This window comes from Malaclemys terrapin, chromosome 5 (genome assembly GCF_027887155.1).
Source record: "Malaclemys terrapin pileata isolate rMalTer1 chromosome 5, rMalTer1.hap1, whole genome shotgun sequence".
Lineage (NCBI taxonomy): Eukaryota > Metazoa > Chordata > Testudines > Emydidae > Malaclemys > Malaclemys terrapin.
Genome location: NC_071509.1, coordinates 132260069 through 132282276, shown reverse-complemented (window position 1 = coordinate 132282276; position 22208 = coordinate 132260069). Strand labels below are relative to the sequence as shown.

The 22208-nt window shown below is 42.5% G+C and overlaps 1 protein-coding gene across 1 annotated transcript in view; it reads left to right on the top strand.

Annotated features, from left to right (window-relative positions):
- ADAMTS3 (ADAM metallopeptidase with thrombospondin type 1 motif 3) overlaps positions 1-22208 on the top strand; it is a 180970-nt gene that overhangs the window by 142270 nt on the left and 16492 nt on the right. The window contains 10 exon segments of the mRNA XM_054030728.1: positions 1705-1788; positions 4727-4883; positions 8001-8106; positions 9138-9281; positions 12236-12368; positions 12789-12902; positions 14178-14323; positions 15329-15504; positions 16732-16865; positions 17683-17806. Of these exon segments, the coding sequence (XP_053886703.1) occupies positions 1705-1788; positions 4727-4883; positions 8001-8106; positions 9138-9281; positions 12236-12368; positions 12789-12902; positions 14178-14323; positions 15329-15504; positions 16732-16865; positions 17683-17806 (1318 nt within the window).

Here is a 22208-nt window from a genome sequence, read left to right as displayed (position 1 = left end):
CCCACTCTGCCCCTTCCCCCAAGGCCCCACCCTCACTCCGCCTCTTCTTGCCCCTGCTCTGCCTCCTCCCCCGAGTGCTTGCTGCCGAACAGCTGATTGGCGGGGCCAACCGAACAGCTGATCGGCGGGTGGCTGGTGAGTGCAGAGCGCCCGCTATTTTTTTCCATGGCTGTTCCAGTCCCAGGGCATCTACAGAGTTGATGCCTATGGTGTTTGCATAGATTGACAGAGGATGTTTTTATATAGTAACTCATCTTCCAAAATCATAGAATCAGAGAATATCAGGGTTGGAAGGGACCTCAGGAGGTCATCTAGTCCAACCCTCTGCTCAAAGCAGAACCAACCCCAACTAAAATGCTTAGATGTTGTATGTTTTCATACTATTAAAGGATTTTTAAATGGAACACGTGACTTAGTGAAATGGAGGATATTTGAGGGTATCAGTGATAAACCAGCTGTGGTGCAGTGCTTATGCCTCTCTCTCTCTCTCTCTCTCTCTCTCTCTCTCTCTCGGCAATGCTGTTGACTTTAAAACTTCCAGCTGAGAATTTCAAAGCCACTTAGGGGATTTGGAAGTCCTTTTCCCACTGCATTTAAGCTTAGTTTGCAGTCAGCAGGACTCCTCAGACCCTTCAAATTAAGCACAGGCATAAGTGTGTGTAGGGCTGCTGCCTAGTTTTTCATGTCTTTCTCCAGACAGAAGCAGATAGTAAGCTGAATCCTGAAGTATTTTCTGAGGGAAAACCTCACGCAGATATTAACAGGATTTGCTTGGGTGAGGTTTGTGGGGTTTGGCCCATTGGGTGTAGAATTTTAATAAAGTGCATTTTTTTAAATAAATGAAAAACACGCAAGCTTTTTCCCAATTCATGTAGTAATCCAAAGCATATGTCCTAATTTGTTAGACATTTGCTAGACAAAGCAATTGGGGACAGAGGCTGGAACTCATCCTCAGTACAAATGGCACGCTTGAGATCTCCATGTGGACTGGAAGGGGAAAGAAATCTTGGGGCAGCGGAAGAGCCACACTGACAATGATGGAAAGCCCCAGGAAATAACAATAAATATACCTAGGGGTGTTTTGTGCCATATGAATTATACACAGTCTATTCTATAAGATGCTTGGGGACCAAGTGGTTGTGGGATATAAGGTACAGTTGATGGATTTTTTTCACTGGTGAGTGATGAGTGACATGAACCATTTTTATGGCAGTGGACTGTAACTGTTTTATATCATTGCAAACTTGTTTTAAAATCCATCAGTGAGTTTTAAATCAAAATAAAGAAAATAAAAAATATCCTCGGTGCTACCCTCTGATAGGCCCCAATCCTGCACATGCCTAATTTTTCTCATGTGAATAATCTCATTTACTTCCATAGGACTACTCACATGAGTAAAGTTAAGCATGTGCTTAAGTGTTTGCAGGTTCAGAACTTAGTAAAGTCTTTTTTTTTTCTTCTTCAAGAACAATTTCACTATGGGCCACAAAGTCCATTAAAGTCAACTGTAGCCATCCCATTGACATCAGTTGGTTTTGATCAAGTTCTCTATGAGAAGGTTTGTTACAACTGGAATTGTAATGTGCATAGAAACATTTTAAGACTTGAATTCTACTTCCTTATGAGGAAATATAACTCTATATACACTTTAATATTCTCTCTATGATTTTTTTTATCTATCTTTTATTTTCCCCTCATTCTTAGGTGAACGAAATTTACCACGATGAATCCCTTGGTGTCCACATAAATGTGGTGCTGGTGCGAATGATAATGCTGGGATATGCAAAGGTAAAAAGGCATTTCAATGAGTTCTGCATCTTAATCTTCACAATTATATTTCAGTGTCAGTTAATTTGGTACTGGTGGGTGCTGCTGGACTGGCAGCAGTGGAGACGGGGGTCCTGCACCGCAGGCAGTAGCAGGGCAGTTTCTGAGAGCTCCGCCCAAATCTGGTGAATGCCCTTCTCTGAGGCTGCGTACAAGAGCACCTGTTGTGATGCTGACACAACTGTCCTTGGTGCCCCTTCCTGACTCATTTCTCACCAAACGCCAACAGCTGGAAGATGCGGGTAACTTTTTGTCTCTACCAAGCTGGGAGGATATAAGCCAATGAAATGCTCCTTATGAAGTATATCCCTCTCCTATGATACCAATCCGCTTTGTTTAAATTCTGCTTCACGCTACATATGCTGGGCTTGATTTGGCCTACATGGTGCTGGGGGTTTTAGTCTGCATCCTCCTTAATACTTGGGTGGCAGCTATGACTAAAGAGATATGCCCCCAGGAGAGAACAGTCTTTATGGGAGCCAAGCTGCATGGGAGATTCTCCTAATATGTGTTCTGTCTATGTGCTTCCCTTGCCAGTGCCACCTACTTTAGGGATGGGTACAAGAGCGCCCTTGGCAGAATGGGTTGCATATGCCTTGTACCATTGCAAACCCCCCCTCTGGGAAGACTTTGTTTCATCAGAGTATGCCGCCCGAGTGTGATGGGGTGGACTACAACCAGAGGCCCCCTGCTGGAGGCCTCAGGGACCTGCCACACCCAGCCCAGAAAAGGAGCAGTGGAGCAAAGTCCTCTGAGCAGCCTAGAGAGACGGGGGAGGCCAATCAGGAGGAGGCTGCAAAAGGCTATCCAATCAGAGAGGCTGTAGGGAGTAACCAGTCAGGACCCAGGAGGGCCTATAAAAAGGAGCTGCAGAGCCAGAGCCAGTCCCTGGCTGGGGAGAGGGAACTGCAGCACCATGGACAGCTCAGTGCTGGCAGGGACTGGGGGAGCGAGAAAGAGCTCCTGGCTGACTGCTGGGCCTGAACACAGAGGAGCCCTGAGCCAAGGGTGAAGCATCAGTGAAGGCTGGGGCTATGGGGAAGTGGCCCAGGGAACTGAAAACAGCTTAGTTAACAGGCCACGGTGGTGCATGGCTGCTATTCTTAGGGTCCCTTGGCTGGGACCCAGAGTAGTGTGTAGGCCTGGGTCCCCCGCCCCCCATAGGCAACTGGGGAAGTGGCCTATAATCGGACAGTGATAAACCCCCAGAAGGGGAACTGATCTGTTAAGTGGCCCAGAGTTGTGGCCAGAACAGACCAAGAGGGGAAAACCATTGCCTCCAGGGAGGAAGCCCTCAGGGTATGGCCCAACACCAGAGCTGGGACTGTTTAAAGACTGCAGAGACACACTCGACCAGAAGGGGCACGTGCGAGATGTAGGTGCCATGCCATTACACTGAGTTTCTGCCAGCAGAAGACCTTAGTGAATCAAGCCAATTGCTGTCAAAGCAAATGATGTCTTGTTTGCCAGTTGCAGCATGCCAGCATATCTCCGCCATGCTGATAATTAGGAAGTTATTTCCTTTTTACAAGAACAGTTTGTGCCCCCTCCACCTCTCCCGGATCATGCTGAGCTCCCCCATGGTCTGCCCTGGGTAATCTTAATATATTTTCCATTTTTTTCCTCTTAAAAAGTACTTAGAGGGCTTTGCAACAAATGCTTATCACATTATTCAAAGACCGAAAGGAAGCATCCGGGTCTATTCCATGTTTGGTAAAGTTCACATCCTTCCATTTCAATGGGACATTAAACTTAGGTAGGTAAAAAGGCCATTTCAGTGTTTCCTTAATGGTTAAATATTATTACTCCGAATATACAGAGTTTGTGTATATAGTGTAGCAGGAGCCAGACAGGACACAGAGGGACCCGATCTTCATCTGGTGTACATCAGCGCAGGTCCACTGGAGCTACATTGGTTTGCCCCAGCTGAAGATCTGTCCCGTACGTTGTTATTTCAGCCTTTCTTAGCAGATTACCGTAGACTGAGTATGTCACAGCACTCTGGCTTATCTTAACCAAATGGCACATTCTCTTCCAGCGGCTTAAACTATAAGCAGCTCCCAGCTGTGTGATTAAAATTGTCCTGCTGTAGTAGCTGTATCATTTGTTGAGTGTTTTCCCTCCACATTACATTTTATACAAAAATGCCGTTATTTTTATAAAGCATATAAACCCTTGTGGTGTTTTCTGGAAAGTCCCTTACGTGCAAACCAACAAACTGGCCTGATTGCCTGCAACCAAATCAGGGGTACTAGCAGCTGGGAGGAAACACCTTACTAATGATTCTCTCTGGCTGCTCTGATTCCCCAGGACCTTGGTTTTTGTGTAGTCATTATCACTTGTGCAGAGTCCTTGTAAAATGCCATTGTTCTGATGTGGTGGCTTTTTGCACCCACTTTGCTCAGGGGCAAATGACGGCACAAGCGTTGCAGACAGTGGTGAATCGAGCCCATGGGGAATAGTGTACGTGAGTTGTGGAGCAACTTGATAGGGCAAAAGGCTGGCATGAGCTGGGGAGGAGTGAAAAGAGTGATTGCTCAGTGCTCAGAGAGGAGCTCCTTGAGGGCTTGTCCAAATGGTGTGTGACGAGCCAGACTGTGAATCTACAGCACACTAGCTTGCCGCAGACTAACTCGGTGTCTGGCCCTTGCTGTAGTGCACTAAAAGCTCCAAGGTGCGCTTTGATACACTACAGACCTTTTAGTGCACTGTAGCACAGTCCAAATGGTGAGTTAGTGCATAACAAGCTAGTGTGCCATAGGTTTGCACCCTGGCTTGCCATTCACTAACTCACCTCATAGGCAAATCTTAAGAGAAAATAATTGTTTTAAATGTCCTGATGCCAAGTTCAGGGAATGCACCACTAAGCTCTTGATTCTAATTTATTACTCTCTTCTAGTCCGTCAGCTTGATTGAAAGGGGAAACCCCTCAAGAAGCCTGGAGAATGTTTGCCGCTGGGCCTACCAGCAACAGAAATCGGATCCCAATCATTCTGAGCACCATGATCATGCCATTTTTTTAACCAGGCAAGATTTTGGGCCTGCTGGAATGCAAGGTAAAGCAACCAGTCTGTAGCAGAATTATTTGTTTTTTAATAATGCATGAAAGAAAGGGAAAAGATTTGAAAGTTGTGTTAATTGATCTTAAAAAAAAAAAAAATGAGCATAGGTTATGATTCAGCAAAGCACTTAGGCACACGCTCAAGTTAAACACTTGCTTAAGTTAATCCCTGTTCAGAAAAGCATGTACAGAAGTGTGAGTGTGCACTATTGTGCAGCCGGCTAGTTGTTCATCTAGTCTTCAGCAATGGCCAAGGCTAGATTCTTCAGAGGAAGGTATAAAACCCTCAAATTGCTGAGTGTGCACTACTGTACCATGGGGAGAAATTACTTCCTGATTTCATCTGATCAGTTTGTGTCCTGAAAAATGAGGAATGATAGCCCTTGTCAAACTGGATCATGGTAAAGTTACTCTCCAACGAGTTTTCAGTTTCTAGTAATTAGCAATCCACTTGCTTGATGTGGAAAAACAGGAAATCTTAACGCACTTCGCATTTAGCTTTGTTTTTTTGTTGTCATGTCATTAACTGTAGAAGCCTTTTTATAGACTACCTGTCAATGAGTTAATGCATGTGCTGGTTTTCATTATTCCTCTAGGAGCTAACAGTCGAGGTAATTGGCAGTAAAATGGCAGTATAGGATTTAATCCACGTGACTGCCAGTAACTACAAGTCATGATGAGAAGACCTGAAAATGGGCCACTCTGTGCAAATGTGATGAATTTGTCTCTCCTTCCCTCAGTCTATGTGCACTGATAATGCAGAATCTTTTCTCGAACTTTCGATCCAGTCCAAGCATTCATTGATACCTCTTGCACTGTAGTCAGCACTAGAGCTGGGTGAAGGGTTTTTAGTAGAATAATTTATTCAAGGCCAGAATATGAGTGGTCCTGGGGTGGCTGCGTGGGACAAGCAAGAAGTTCCTTGTCCCCCTTGAATGCTACTCAAGGACCACTCACAGTAGCAGTTCCTGTGCTGCCTGTGGTCTGGGGAGCATGTTTTCTGCTGTCCACTGGGGAGCTGAAAGCTAAAAATGGGTGTGGAAAAGGTGGGAGCATGGACTACCTGTAGCACTGGCCTGTGGAGCTGTACTCCAGCAAAGGAAAGAAGCCATCTGCAGCATGCCAGGGCACAGTATTTCTAGTGCCCTTCCTGGCATGGGGCATTTGCTCACAACAGCTGTGCAGCCGAGTTGCTTAGAAGCCACAAAGTAGCTGGCAGTAAACTTTGCCTTTTGACAAATTGTCTGCTGACAGATCGTGAAATTCTCAAGCAGGCTGCTTGTTTGATCTATTTTATTAATTTCTTCAGCAAATAACTCTTGAAAGAGTTGTGTAAAGATGGGCGATTCCATATCGTGGAGGATTTTCAGGCTTCAAAAATTTGGCTTCATTCGTATTTGGAATGAAAACCACCCTTTTCGAAATGCTCCGCACAAGGGAATGGAGACTTGGCTCTGGGTCGGGCTGCCCCGGTGTATCCAGGCTCCTGCCTCCCCACGGAGCCAGGAGCCTCAGCGGGCTGCTGTGGACCCAGGCAGACAAGCTGGCTGGAAATCAGGCACTTTCAGGCAGGGTAACATCAGAACCATGCCTGGGTTTTGTCGCAACGTCATTGAAATGGAACTGACTCCACGGAATGTATCCATTTCACCAGATTGGCATTGTCTGACAAGAAAATGTTCCATTGGAGAATTCCCAACAAGCTCTGATTCTTGCTTGGCAGACTGTTAAATGGTAATATTGTGAATGTTGTCATCAGATACACAGTTTGCACTGCTTCAGTTAGCTACTGTATATAACACCTGGTGGTGTTTCTGTTCCCCAGTTGGTTGACGCACATAACTGACTGAGCAAGTTTTAAGTTGTGCATTGCATTGTAAATAGTGTGAATTGTGAATTTTACACTTGAATACCAATGAGAAATATGATCCCTGTTGCTTAGGCCTTGCATGTGTGAAAAATTTGCATTGGTTTAACTTAAATTGGGTTTTGAACTAATTTAGTTAAAACAGTGCAAACCCCTGTAAGACACTCATATTCCAGTTTAACATCAATACCACCTTAAGCTAAATGGTAACAAACCACACTTAAATAGAAATAAGATTTTCCATGGTGGGGTTTGCATCAGTTCAACTAAATCTGTTTAAAATCACTCCTCAAGTTAACAGTGCAACTTTCTCTTGTAGACAAGGTATTAGTTACATATGTTAACCAGTCATGGAGCAAGACCAACTTCATGTGGTTTATGTAATTGACCACTGTGGTGTCAATTGTACATTCCTTTGTAAAATTCACATTATCCGCGACCACAAACCCATAGGAATTGAAATACACTTCCAGTACCCATAGCTGTTCATGAAAAGTGCCCAACTTGAGAAACGATTGGCTTTATTTTCAAAGGAGCTGAACATCTGCCCTTCTCCTTAGTTGGAGTTGAGTGCTCACCACTTCTCCCGACCAAGACTAAGGTGTCACAAGTCAGACTCCCCAAAACTGGAAGACCCAAAACTAATAGGTGCTTTTGAAAAATTTGACCTAAGTGTGTACGCCTATCCTAATAGATGAAGGTGGAGATTTTCTCCCTTGAGGAAAACTTCACATGATGCTGACAAAAAGATAGACTACACGAAAAGGGACCTAGACTAAAATTGAAAATACTAATATCAGCTTGACAAAAAAGCTATTGCTGAAAACTTTACCTCCAAGTTAGACTGGAACATCATTTCATGAATTTTGGTGGTAAAAATGTAAGTGTCTAGAGAATAATGTACATTGCTAATAAACCAGTCATGGCTTTTAGGTTTGTCACAGCACTTTAATCTGTGTGGTAATCATTTTAATGAGAAAAGCTGCTTTAAAGTGGGTGGAGAAATTGGACATCAAGACAATAACTACGAAGAAATCCAAGACCATTGCATTCCAAAGGAAGTTCATCAACCTCCTCTCCCACTCAGATAGAGGTGGACGTTTGCAGCCTCATCTTGCAGTAGGGAAGCATATAGCTAACTACTCCTTCATGATGGGCTTTTATAGGCAAAAACAGTCAATCTTATGGGTTATCTAATAAAAAAAAATTAAAGGAAACAAACCCAAACTGTATTGCTCTCAACAGGATACGCTCCCGTCACTGGCATGTGTCACCCTGTAAGAAGCTGCACTCTCAACCATGAGGATGGGTTTTCTTCAGCTTTTGTAGTTGCCCATGAAACTGGTCATGTGTAAGTCTTACTATTACAACCTGAGCAACATAAAGCACGGGGCTTATTCTCCTGCTCGCACAAAACAGTTTTATTCTCATGGGGGCTATGTGCATGGCAAATCTCCTTATATTTCTTATTCCTTTGGCATTCACAGGATCTTTAAGAAGTAAATGCAGGGCAAAATCTTATCTTGTAAAATTCCATGTGGTGGATTTTTATATCTAAGTCAAAAATGGAAAGCATTGAATACTGTCTTGATGCATTGCATTCAACAGTGACAATGGTTTGTCAAGTGACATGGACTTCTACCTGTTGCTTCACTAAATGCTATTGTATATTTATCAGATGTGGCATGTTTCGGGGAATTAAGTCGGGAATGGTTCGTTCAACAAAATATCTCCTTTAGCCAGCTGGATGAATTAATGTCACTGAGGGTCTGATTTTTAAAATTAGTAGACCAGGTTCCTCACTCATATGGTAAATGAATGTGCAAAAGTGGACACATGAATTTGTGAACAAGTGATCCTCTATTTGTGGTAAATGGAGATTTATCTCTATTTGCCTATTTGTTTTAATATCAAGAAGATAAGCCTGGATCATCCTAAATGTAGGGTTTGTCTGCTCATGGAGTTATTCAGGAATAGCTATTCCATTGTGGCTTAACTAAACTGGAATAACATACTCTTATTCCAGAATAAGCGTGTCCACACATGGGTTACTGAGGAATATTTATTTTGCTTTAAATTCACAGCCTACCTTAATCTGAATTAACTTTCAGGTGTAGATAAGCCCTTTGGTTTCTGTTCAGTTAATTAAAAATAAAATCAATGAAGAGATGCATTAAAGAAACAATCTTTCAGGAGCTCTTTAATGTCCATCCATGGGTATTTTGTCATTAGTACAGAGTCCCACTTAATGGTATTTGTAGGACGTGAAAACTAAATCCCCTTTTAACAAAACTATGGAAAATGTGAATTGTTTAAACCCCGTCTCCCCCATCCTTTTTTTGGTAGGAATAACACCGATTTTGTTGCTGCTCTTTGTTTCAGGCTGGGAATGGAGCATGACGGGCAAGGGAACAGATGTGGGGATGAGACGGCTATGGGGAGTGTCATGGCTCCTTTGGTGCAGGCTGCATTTCATCGTTACCACTGGTCCCGGTGCAGTGGCCAAGAACTGAAAAGATACATACAGTAAGGACCTGTTGGTGTCTAGTGTAGTTATCCATGAAATAGCACTTTGTGCCGTCAGCTCACATGCTTCCTTCCACTGTACTCAGCAGAGGAAAGAAAGAGGGAAATCCCAGCCCATACCACCAGGGAGCAACATGATCCCCTGACCCCTGCGAGCTGCAAAAGCTCCTTTCCGCAAGCACAAGTGGAACTGGGGCTTCTGAGATTTTGGAGAGATGTCAGGCTACTGGAAGGATGGAGCAACTCTGCGTGGTTGATATGCTTATTGCAATGCCATCTTCCCCCTGTGAGGTATTAATCCCCCTTGAATGGCATAGCGAGGGCTAGGAGCACATGGCTAATGGCAGCATGGCTGTCGGGAGCGTGCTGCATCCTCTCTGCTGTCTCTTTCCAGAGATTCAGTGCCTTTTCTGCCCTTTAGATCCTTTCTGTGCTGGGGAGAGGAGTAACAGGCCTACAGTTGTGTATAAGTAAGTGGATTTGAGATGGATTCATGCTCATGATTTGTACATTTAAATAGGAATTCAATCTTAAAATGCACCACCGCAAATGAATACTCCTGCACTTTAACAGAACACCAACAACCAAAACAACAGTTGCATTTCAAGGTACAAAAAATCTCTTACAAAAAAAAAAGTCACTTTCCAAATCTCCTTTCTGGCAGCCTCGTCGCTTCCATCTTAACTTTTTTAAAGAAGTGCTAAGTCAACAGCAACAGTTCCTCTCATAGGGCCAGATCCGAAATCAGTGGGAATCTTTCCAGTGACTTTAGTGGACTTTGAATCAGGCTCCTAGATTTTGCAAACTCTGAAATTCTAGCGAATACAAAACTCCCTTTGACTCAGTGGGAATTTGTGTATTTGAAATGATGGCAGGATGGAGCCCTGAAAGCAGAAAAGGGGAATTGCAAAATGGCTGGAGAAAGAGGAAAATATTTGTGTGTGTGTGTGTGTGTATGTATATATATATGTGTGTGTATATGTATATTGTGATAGACCCAGCCCAGTTGGGAACACAGAGTAGCAGAAGGGAGATATACTGGCCACTGGATAAGTAGTTTTCTGTTCCCTGAGTGACCAGAGCAGGGGCTGCTCCAGGCTAATAGACCACCTGACTCCAATTAACCTGCTAAGAGACAGGTGAGGCAGTTAAGCACCTGACTCTAATTAAGGTCCCTCTGATGCTATAAAAGGGCTCACTCCAGTCAAGCCAGGGAGAGGAAGTGTGTGTGAGGAACTGGGAGCAAGAGGTGTGCAAGAAGCTGAGAGTGAGTAGGCGTACTGAGGAGTACAAGCGTTATCAGACATCAGGAGGAAGGTCCGGTGGTGAGGACAAAGAAGGTGTTGGGAGGAGGCCATGGGGAAGTAGCCCAGGGAGTTGTAGGTGTCGTGCAACTGTACCAGGAGGTACTCTAAACAGCTGCAGTCCACAGGGCCCTGGGCTGGAACCCAGAGTAGAGGGTGGGCCTGGGTTCCCCCCATACCTCCCAACTCCTGATCAAACACAAGAGGAATTGACCTGGACTATAGCTTCTACCAGAGGGGAAGGTCTCTGGACTGTTTCCTGACCCACAGGGTGAATCTGTGAAGCGAGCAAATCCGCCAATAAGCGCAGGACCCACCAAGGTAGAGGAGGAACTTTGTCACAATATATATAAAAGCACAGCTGGATGGAGAGTGATTTTATTGCTATTTTGACATTTTTTCCTAATCCTCCTCCTGTTGCATACCTGAGACATCTCACAATTTCCGTTCAGTCCTGACTCGCTGATCTAAATGGGAGTATTGCCTGAGAGAGAACTGGATAAGGGCTTCACAAACTGCTTTGTTCTTTGCAAATACATCTCACCTGAGACATGACAAACTCACTAAACCAAATATATCTTACAGATATTTATCTATAAAGAGTAACATGTAAGGTATCTACTGAAAGCTTGTAACTTGTCAAGATTCATAATCATTGTGAGATGTAGGTATGGGTAATATTTAAGGAACAATGTATTTACACTGGCAGTATGCTGTATGGACTTGGGAGTAAAAAATTAGTCACCAGGGGATAATGTGTTGTGGTGATGGCCCATTCAGGCAGGAGAGAGTTGTCACCCCAGCCTGTTTAGCTGGTGATGCAGTGCAAGGCTCAATTGTTTACCCTTGCACATACTAGGACTTTTGATGAGAAACCATTGGAGGCCACTTCAAACAATCAGAACCACTTGGAGATTAAAAAAAGTAACTTTACAACAAGACTGGGGTTGGCCCTGTCTGTGAATAGAAACTAAAGGCTGCTTTTAGTATAATACAGAGGCGGGCAAAGCTCTCTGTATCCATTCACTGAGGAAACCCATTCTGGAGCAGGGATGTTTTCATGAAAGTTTGAATCCTGGTTCTTGGGGAACCAACCATTTCTGGGAGGAAAACCTTCTTTATGAGATAAGAAAGGTAATTATTAGTGTAGACCCAGGTTTACCTTTTATGATTTTGTTTTCTGTTGTAACCATTTGTTTCCACCACTTTCTCTGATTTCTAATTAAACCTTTAGTCTTTCTTAAATAAACCTACTTTTGTTTTATTTTAAGTGCTCGAGTACGCTGTGTCAGGGGCTGGATATCACAGGGGAATGTTTCAAAGGGACTTGAGGACTGGGATGCACCTCTTGTTAACCTGCAAGCCAAAGACCTAGCCCAGAGGAGAGTGCTTGAAAGGCTGGTAGTGTTAGGGAGCTAACTCCCAGCCATGCCCAAGCAAGACTCCCTCATGCTGAAAGCAGGGTAACAAGGAGACTCCCATTCCTGGGTACCCCGAGAACCCTCACAATATTATTATCCCCTGTTCAGTTAGAGTCCTGTGTTGTGGTGATCACACATTCTAATGGATGAGAACAAGCAGAAATAACTATGTTGGTCGGAAAATATCCCTGAGTATTCTCATGGGCTTTCTGTGTTTCTCTTCCCACAGCTCCTATGACTGTCTCCTTGATGACCCCTTTGAACATGATTGGCCCAAACTTCCTGAACTGCCAGGAATCAATTATTCCATGGATGAACAATGCCGCTTTGATTTTGGTGTTGGTTACAAAATGTGCACAGCGGTATGTCTGCAGTGGTTGTTCTAAAGATTAAAAACATTTTATCTAGTTGCTTTCAACCCTTTTCAGTAGTCATAATTTTTTTTGAGGGATGCAAGAGGCTGAGTGTATTGAAACAGCGTAAAGGTGCGAAGTGCCAGTAAAATATGTATCCAGACTCATTTAGGATCATTCCGGGGTTTCATGAAAATGTAGGAGCCTATAATGCATAGTTTTACCAAAATTGATAGTAATTCTCATGGAGGAACATCAGTGTGGTGTGTTTAAATAGTGATAGTATTGTAGTCAACTTCGTTTTAACCAGTGAAATGGTTTAGTGAAATGTGATGATGGTTAATGCCCTGATTGTTGCTATGAACAGTATCAATAACATGATTGTTAATTTCATTTAATAAATGTCTTGGTCTTGTTAATACATTTCAGTTTCGAACCTTTGACCCATGTAAGCAGCTGTGGTGTAGCCATCCAGATAATCCATACTTCTGTAAAACTAAGAAAGGGCCTCCACTCGATGGTACAGAATGTGCCCCAGGGAAAGTGAGTATATTATGTTTTCAGTATCTTTTTATTTTAAAATGTCAGGATAGATCTCGTTTGGGGGCTTAATCCCAGAAGTTCCTGACTTCAGTGGGAAGAATGAGGCCAAGGTCATGAAGGAGGAGGAACTATACAATGTGCACGGTTCAGGGCTCATCTTAGGAGCAAGTCAGAGTGTGGTGTACTTTACGAAACGGTGTTGGAAGCCAGACGATCGAAGCTCAGCCTTAGAGCTAACCTTGCATCAGTGCCATCTTGTGGGCTTTGGGTTACGTTATTGGAGTCGTTTCATCTGAAAACTGCCCAGAAAGTAGCAGTGGGAAACCACTGTATCAGACTTTGCCCTTACTCTAGGATTGAAGTAGTTACTCTTAAACGCTTGGTGCTTGCGGTCCAGACATCCTGTGCCTAACGGACTACTAATGTGCCTGGATTAACTGTTTTTCTTTTAATATCTCCAGTGGTAGGTCCCTGCTTTTAACTGTGATTTTTAATTAGCAGCTAACATACCTATAAATGTTTGGTTAGCAAATTCTGTGTACTTTGAGATACAGAGAAGCTGCTTATGCCATCCAAATATGCCATAGCCAACAGCAAAAAGTGCACTGTCAGATGACTAACCCTCTGAGTGTAAATGGACATTAGAAACCGTACAGTATGAGCAAAAGGTCCTACGCTGCTCTTTGGCACTGTATCTTGCACACACAAAAATTAAAAGGTGCTGAATGGAGGCAGGCTGGGATTGAGCCAAAAAGAAACAAACAAAGAGCAATCAGGTTAATTAAGGGCTGGATTGTATCCAGCGTTATGTGCTGGAGGAAACACTGGAATGGGTTACCTAGGGAGGGGGTGGAATCTCCTTCCTTAGAGGTTTTTAAGGTCAGGTTTGACAAAGCCCTGGCTGGGATGATTTAGTTGGGGATTGGTCCTGCTTTGAGCAGGGGGTTGGACTAGATGACCTCCTGAGGTCCCTTCCAACCCTGATATTCTATGGTTCTAAACAAGCTTACAGCACACGCACACTGCCCTGCACTGCCTACCTGTATTGTGCGTCACAGCACAAAGGGTGAGCAGCCTCCACAGGTCTGCTACTCCCCTCCTCCTCAACCCTGTTCCTCCACCAGAGAATTGTGAGTCTGAGGCCTAGTCTGTGCCTAGGGCAGTGCATCTACAAGCTGCCGTTTACTATGGGTGATACAGTAAAATCTAGCCCTGAGCATTGTTTGTAATGTTACTGTAATTCCACTTTTTTATTTCTCGCCCGGTTCTCCTCAGTGGTGCTATAAAGGTCACTGTATGTGGAAGAATGCTAACCAGCTGAAACAGGATGGCAACTGGGGATCCTGGACAAAGTTTGGCTCTTGCTCACGGACCTGTGGTACCGGCGTTCGCTTCAGAACACGCCAGTGCAACAATCCAATGTAAGTCTGGAAGTCTCTAATGAACTGGCATTTCCCATTGGTCTGGAGTTTTTATAGGTGTAGGATGCAACTTGAATGACATTTGCACTGGGCAAAGGGACTGCCACAGTTCTGCAGTGCAGCGGTTTTACGGCACATGGGGTGGTGGACACCTGCAGATTGGGCACACAGGGACGCCGCACACCTGAACTCGGGGGAGCTGGGCTCCATGCCAGTTCTGCACACAAGACAGTGGGTGGAGCATTGTGGGGAGGGCATAGGGAGTGACAGGGTTGTGGCTACTGGGTCAGAGATTACCTGGAGCTTTGTACAGAGGGTGTGCAGGGGGGGTGGCACTTCTGCTATTCCAGTGATTTGTACGGGCACCATAGAGGGGTTATAAAGCTACAACAGACCCCATGCAAAGAACTGGACGTTTTATTCCATTGACTCTAACCCCCCCGCAGCTGGACTCTCTGCGGGGGGCTGGGAGGATGGGATCATCTTTGGAGAATTCTAGAATTTCCAGAAACCTCTGCCGAAAACATCTATACGATATTAGGAAATGTGAAAGAGTGGAGAGAAGGTGGAGTATTGCATCTACAGCCTGAAAGACCTATTCTTCGATGACACCTAATGCAAGAATTTTCTGTGTTTCAGTGACATTATCTGATTATAAATCAACCATTACTGGTGTGCACACACCATTGCATCTGAAAAAGTTCCTGCTTGGGCATGCACATGGGCCGACTGGATGTCTAGTTACCCGATCAGCACACACACATGTTGCTTTGCAAGTGCAAATGCATAGCTTTGCAATTTATTTGTTCTCCCAGTGTTTTTACAAGCTCACCCATTCCACCTGCCTTTTTGACAATTTGGCCCTGAAAAATAAGATTAACCCTTTGTTGTGGGAAGCTCCTCTGCTCTTGCTGTAGCTGTTTTTCACTAGTGCATTCCATCAGAAAATCTCCACTCCTGATGTTCAGGATTTTAAAAGCCTTTTAAACTTTTTTCCCCCCTTAGGCCAGTCAATGGTGGTCAAGATTGCGCCAGTGTCAATTTTGAGTATCAGCTTTGCAATACCGAAGAATGTCCAAAGCGCTTTGAGGACTTCCGAGCACAGCAGTGTCAGCAGCGTAATTCCCATTTCGAACATCAGAAGAGCAAACACCACTGGCTGCCTTATGAGCACCCTGATGGTAAGTTACACTTTTGTGTTTAAACCCCATCGCCTGCAGGGATCTCGTTCTGCTGTACAGCACATGGGGATTTGAAGGTGGTGTTGGGACGCTGCCACTTCCAGAAATAAGAAGTGTTTAAAATGCAAGGAGGTGAGAATAAAAAGAGGAAAAATGATGGTCCAGAATGAAGTGATGATGGGTGCAACCACACCAACACTGCTGTAACCCCCCAACCTACCCCCACCTTTCCCCTTGGTATGGATTTGATTCTGCACAGTGCTGAAGGCTCTGAGCTCCTGCTGTGCGAGCCAGTGGGAATTGATTGCACTCAGCACAAGCCCGGTTAGGGTTAGGGCGTAACAAGGCTCTGCTCAGATGCTGGAGGGCTCTTCCTAGCACCGATGTGCCTCCCTCCCTCCCATCTACAGGAGAGTGACAGGTTGTCTAACCATTGCTGCTGCTCTCATCCACTGCAGCTAAAATTAACAAATGTGCTGTCCTAATGGCACTGCTTTAACATCTCTTCAGTATTTTTTCCACTTTTCTATACTCCCCCAACCGGAGCCTAGCAGACCTTGTCTATTATTAACACCAGTTAATCTTTCCCCTTTTGGTTAACTATAGTGAACAATGGCAGATGCAAATATAAATATTGGATTGTCAGACCAGCAAAAGGTACCACAGAACTTTCTGGGTTGCTGTCAAAATTGCTCTCATTTTGTTCTATATGTTTTATCTCATAGAATACAGTTTTATAGTATTTTTAATATGAAATTAGATGGCATGATCTAGAAATGTGGTTTGGGCTGGGGGTTTCAAAGGAACCTAAGGGAGTTAGGTGCTCTTTTGAAAATCCTGGCCCAGCAATATCTTATTCTGACCCTGGCTTTCAGTTAGGATCAGAGCGGATAGCTGCTTTTGGAATAGTTTCAGGCCCAGTTCTGTGCAATCCTTTCAAAGGGAGTTGATTTCCATGAGAATTGAGGGTGCGTAGCCTCTCAAAGGACTAGGAACATTACGCATTTGAAAGCTAATAATAATAATAATTAGTGTACCTCCAGTGGAGAATTGAGCACCAAGCATCTGAATTCAGGCACAAGGTTTCACAACTAAGGCTCCTTTTTATTTATACCATACAGCATTCCTGTTGTTACTGATTTAAAACTTTGTGGGGTTTGGTTGTTTTCTAAAGCATGTTTGGGTTATTGAAATATACACAGTTAACACTATTTCCCTGTTATTCAGCCAACAAAAGATGCCACTTATACTGCCAGTCCAAAGAAACTGGAGACATTGCTTATATGAAACAACTGGCACATGACGGGACTCGCTGTTCTTATAAAGATCCATACAGCATTTGTGTGCGTGGAGAGTGTGTGGTGAGTGACATTTACTTCTGGTGGTTTTGCTGATTATCCAACAATGCTGTACACTCATAATTAGAGCTGGCCTAATACTGTAGTATTCAGCAAACAGCATATGAACATGAAACGTTCACCAAATCATATTTTCCAGCATCCCCCAATTTTAATTAAAATCATAGTTATACTATAGGTTTATTTCTTACAAATACTGTCATTGTCTAAATAATTCTTTTTAAACCAGTTGCTTCTACTGCTTTTTTGATATTTTTCTGTGTAATAACAGCTTAATTGATCACTGTCCTCTTCAAAGATGTTAAGGGCTCGTATGAAGAGGACAGAGACCAATTAATCATCATGTCCACTGAAGGTAGGACAAGAAGTAATGGGCTTAATCTGCAGCAAGGGAGATTTAGGTTAGATATTAGGAAAAATTTTCTAATTCTCAGGGCAGTTAAGCTCTGGAATAGGCTTCCAAGGGAGGTTGTGGAATCCCATCATTGAAGGTTTTTAAGAGCATGTTGGACAAACATCTGTCAAGATTTACTTGGTCCCACCAGATTGTAGAGGCTGGACTTGATGTCCCTTCCAGCTCTGTGTTTCTATGATTCTAAGTGAAAATAAATTCTGAATTTCTCTGTTGCCTGTTCCTTTTTTTTACAATCCCTAAATGTAATCAATACAGGAATCAGTTCAGAGCTGTCACTGTGTTATTCAATTGCAGTCTTTCAAGTATTTTTATATTTAATTACATCAATTGTTGGGTGAACTTTCCTTTCCACTGTGATATTTATAATGGGCGGAAAAAATGCTCCTCTTACTCTCCTCTCTGCAGAAAGTGGGCTGTGACAAGGAAATTGGTTCCAACAAAGTTGAAGATAAATGTGGGGTCTGCGGTGGAGATAACTCTCATTGCCGAACGGTCAAAGGGACCTTTACCCGAACTCCCAAAAAGCCCGGTAGGCTGAGCACTTTCATGCACCCAGATACATTCCATCTTGTCATTAGTGTTTATGAATATAGACTGGTTAGAAAAAGGTATCCTCACCTGCTTAAACAAAGTTGCAAGACTGTATACAAAAATAGTAAGTTCTTTGACAGCAAAATACATATATTTTAAAAACACTAAATATTAATTATTTTTGTTTTTTTGAAGGACCTGTTAAGACAACTTGGCTAAACTAGAATATCTAATATCCCTGTGTAGAGCATATTTTGTTTTTCAGTCAATCATACGATGGCTCTGATCAGTGGTAAAAATATGATTTTTGCTAAACAAAAATAACCTGTAAGGCTAATAGTGTGACATGGAAAAAAGATCAAGTCCCTGGTTAGCAGATTTAGGGCCAGATCATTGCCAGCTGTTGGGCCTGCTTCTCAGTTACACGCTCTGGCAGCATAAAGGGGGGGTATAGGTATAATCATCCATGCTTTAGCACCTCTTTACCCTCTTAGCGGTCTTAGTGTATGAGAGAATCAGGCCCAAATGATTTCAGTAGTAGAGGATTGGGACCTTAATGTGACATGTGTTTTAGCATGTTAAGTCTGAACATTTATTCAGGGATGAAAAATACCATTTAATGAGTAATATTTATTGTATTCAATGTGACTTTTGCACTTGTTTCCCCCAGAACACTCTATTACACACACTTCCCTCTAGCCTCTCTAAAGAAAACCATTTAAAAAAAACTGGGCGGGCTTATATTTTTTCACAAGCTTCTCTAATGGCATGTGTACAAATCTAGAGGTCTGTCAATACGTGTGTGTGTTTGGTGTCAAGCTGGCTTTGTGTAGTAAACTCCCAAATTACAACGCCTTGGCCAAGGGGAAAAAAATGAATACAATCAAAATTCCCATGCCCATTTTTGTGTGGGAAGTGAAGTAATTCTGAATTGAATGTGCTAGTTTTCAGTGGCACCTTCATCTTTTTTGTAATTTTTGGGCTATGTTTAAAGGCAGCGGATTGAGACGAAGTGGAGTGTGTGTATGGTAATGATCACTTAGCTGAACAGAAAAGATGTCAAGGTTGAGACACACTCCCCTTAATAAAATAGGCCAAATTCAGTCCTCCAGTACTCATGCCTGATACCAAAGCCAGTGGGAGCTGTACTTATCTAAGTGCATTTAAATGAGACCGCCACTTTACTGGGATGTTTCATAGCATAAAGATAGCAAATGGTAATGACTGCGGCACAAATGAGTCCGTATTACCGAACGCTCAGCTGCACATAGATACATCAAGTCAGTTCCAAGCGGTTCAGTTCTTTTTGTAACCAGGTGTTAAAAATGGGAGTGAAATTGTAAGCTCCAACCCTAAAGTTACCAAATTTAAAGATTAAAAGAGGAAACGTTCTATGAGTAACAAGGAAATGAAGGGACTGTTAGTTTTATTCCTGTATATTATGCAACACGTTGTTTGCCATTTTAAGGCTTTTCAAACTGTTTATATTTTAGTAAAATGAAGTAAGACCTCTTCTTTTAATGGTAAGCCCTGCCCATCCCTTCCTGGTCAGAGAGAAGCCTCACGGGGATCTGTATCCTAAGCATGCCATGGAGCACAGCTGTGCAAGGGTTGGCTGTTCGGCAGCACAGAGGGGTTTGGGAAGGAGCAGGGAGGAAGCTGAAGGAGGGGGAGGAGTAGTGTATCTCGGTCTGAATTTGCATAGGTGTAAATGTTGTTAAGTGACGCCGGTGACACTGTGCCAGATTTGCACCAGCGTCCGTGCTTGCAGAATTTGGTCAATAGCTAGACAGCCCACTTAAAATTAGATGAAAATAAGTATGTGGCAGTAAAATGGGACAAGGATTCCACTGCAGAATATTTATAAACTATCACCATCCATTTGGAATATTCTCATTGCTATCTGTTCTCCAGACCAATGGAGAGGCAAGACAGTGGTTTTTTTTAAACAAATGATGAGTTAATAAAGCACCTTACAAAACACATGCTATTTAAAAATGTGATTGTTTTCTCCACCTCTTTTGCTGGCTGGGATGAATCAAGCCAAGACAGATTATGTGGGGAAATAAATCTTTGTGTAAGGTATTGACATAGGGAATATACATACACTGACCAAAAACACATGTGTATTGGAATGGGATGGAAAACAGCACGTTGGAGCCATATAAGAAACCCTCTATATTTCTGGAATCAGCAGTAGTTCATGATTTCTGACACAGTTAAGTTCTTAATAATCAGAAATAGAGATGGTCAAAATGTTCCCAATTTTTTCATTTAAAAACTTACTTTTCTGTGGCATCGGTATGATTTGTGTGAGAAAGCATAAACAGTCTTCCAGATGTCAAACTCAAATATCTTGTGGGTGATCAATGTTGTTAAGAGGCTGTTTGGAAAAGGCAGCTAATTATTCAACTCCAAACTGATGTTTCAATGCTAGCATAACATCTATTGCTTTACAGTAATTGTGGCAATATAGTCATTAAAAGACTAATTAAACTCTTCCAACAGGGAAACATTTAAGCAAGAGGTGCCAAAGAGAATTCAAGTTGCTGGAAAATGAAATCTGCAAGTATCCAACTTAAAATCACCTACCTGATTTTTTCATTCAAACTTAGGCTCACTTTCATTGACTATTAAAATTTGCTGGATATTTCTAACAATATTTTAAATGCATTTTGAACTTCAGCACATACTGTAACCATGTAATTTATATTCTGCATTTGTAAAATGCACCTGGCCGACATTATAGTCAATGAAACAGCAAGACTCAGTTCCCAGAACACTAATTAAAGACATTCTATTTAAGGGAAGACAAGAGGAGCATTCACTTTGCCCAAAGGAGCTCGCAATATTTCCCTCTCTGAAACAAGGGAGTCTAGAAATATTCTGGGTAAGTTTCTCCTGGTTGCAGAAAGATGGGCATCCATGACAACTGCAATACTCTTGCTACGGTTCTCATTTCCAGCTAGTCACTTACACGTATTGTAAGAACAGGCAAAGCTTTATGTTTCATATGCTTGATCACTGATAAGTAAAAGGATTGGTATATTCTGCTTGTGCAGATTAGTATAAACCAGTCATCCATCAGCCTATAGTGTTAATTTATATATTCATAGCTCTTCATTTCCTTCACCCGTTTTCCAAATATCTGTGGTATGCTACAGATACATGAACCAAGAGCACGGGTGGAACTTTGGTCCGAAAGTCCCGATTGTTAAACTTGAATTGTTAAGCTTTTATTTGCTCGGTGCAAATAAGAACTCAACTCCTTCCCCATCTGTCTACAATGATTCTATAGTAGGATTGGAGTTTATATACTTTATTTGGAAACATAGCATATCAGCGTGAGCAAGAGAGAGATTTACTTATATGGCATATTTTATAAACATGGATACATTTTAGGGATATGCTGTATGTTACCACTAAGAAGATTTTCTTGGTTAAATGTACGTACATCAAGACAAGTGTACCATTTAAAGTTGTTCAAACTCTCAGTCAAATTGTAGGCAAAGAAATATGAAAATACTATGTATTAAAACATTGACAGGCTGACATTTTTAAACATGATAAAATTTGTTCACATTCAGTTCTTATAAACATGTTCTCATTTGAACCCTGGTGCAACATAACTTCTTGATCATGGGTAGAGAAAAAAATGGCCATAACTTTTATTGTTTTTTCCCCCTTGGTGGAAAGCTGAGAATATTACTCTTCCTGTTGAAACACTGTCCTAAACAATTCACTTGGGGTTAGATTTAATTAGGAATTCTAGTTTAGAACATCAATGATCATTTTGGAAAGAATTTTTAACTCTAAGTATCAGGTAGCATACCAATAAGGGAGGAATTGCACCAGTTTAAATTAAGGTGTGATTTTTAAATTGACCGAAGACCACTTTACTTCTGTATGAGTGTGTCTACACTGGGATTAACATGCTTTAATCTACGCATTTTCAATTCTCATCTCGAGATGCAGTCCCATTTGAAACAGGGCTATATTAATGTGAACTAGGCACCTTTTAGAGTGTGCTAGCGGGCTCTGCCTGGGGCAATTTAGAGTGCTTTACAAATCACACCGCTTTGGTGCATTTTGCCCTGCCAGGTAGACAAACTCTTTAAAGTTTCACAGAGTTAAGCAAATACACGAAACCTGAACACCTCATAGTCCATTAAGTCGTAAGGCTGAAAGGTGACAAAGAAAAGCAATCAGAAAGGCCTGTTTTAATTCTGAGAAACATAGGAAACACAAATTTTTGCCTGAATTTGTTAATTGTTATGGTCTGAAAACAACATAACAAAGTAAGTGGCTAAGGTTTGTAACAGTCTCTTTTTTTCCCTAAAAGAGAAAAAAGTGCAAGACACACTAATCAAATCCGTTACAAACCTACCTGAAGCTGCTTG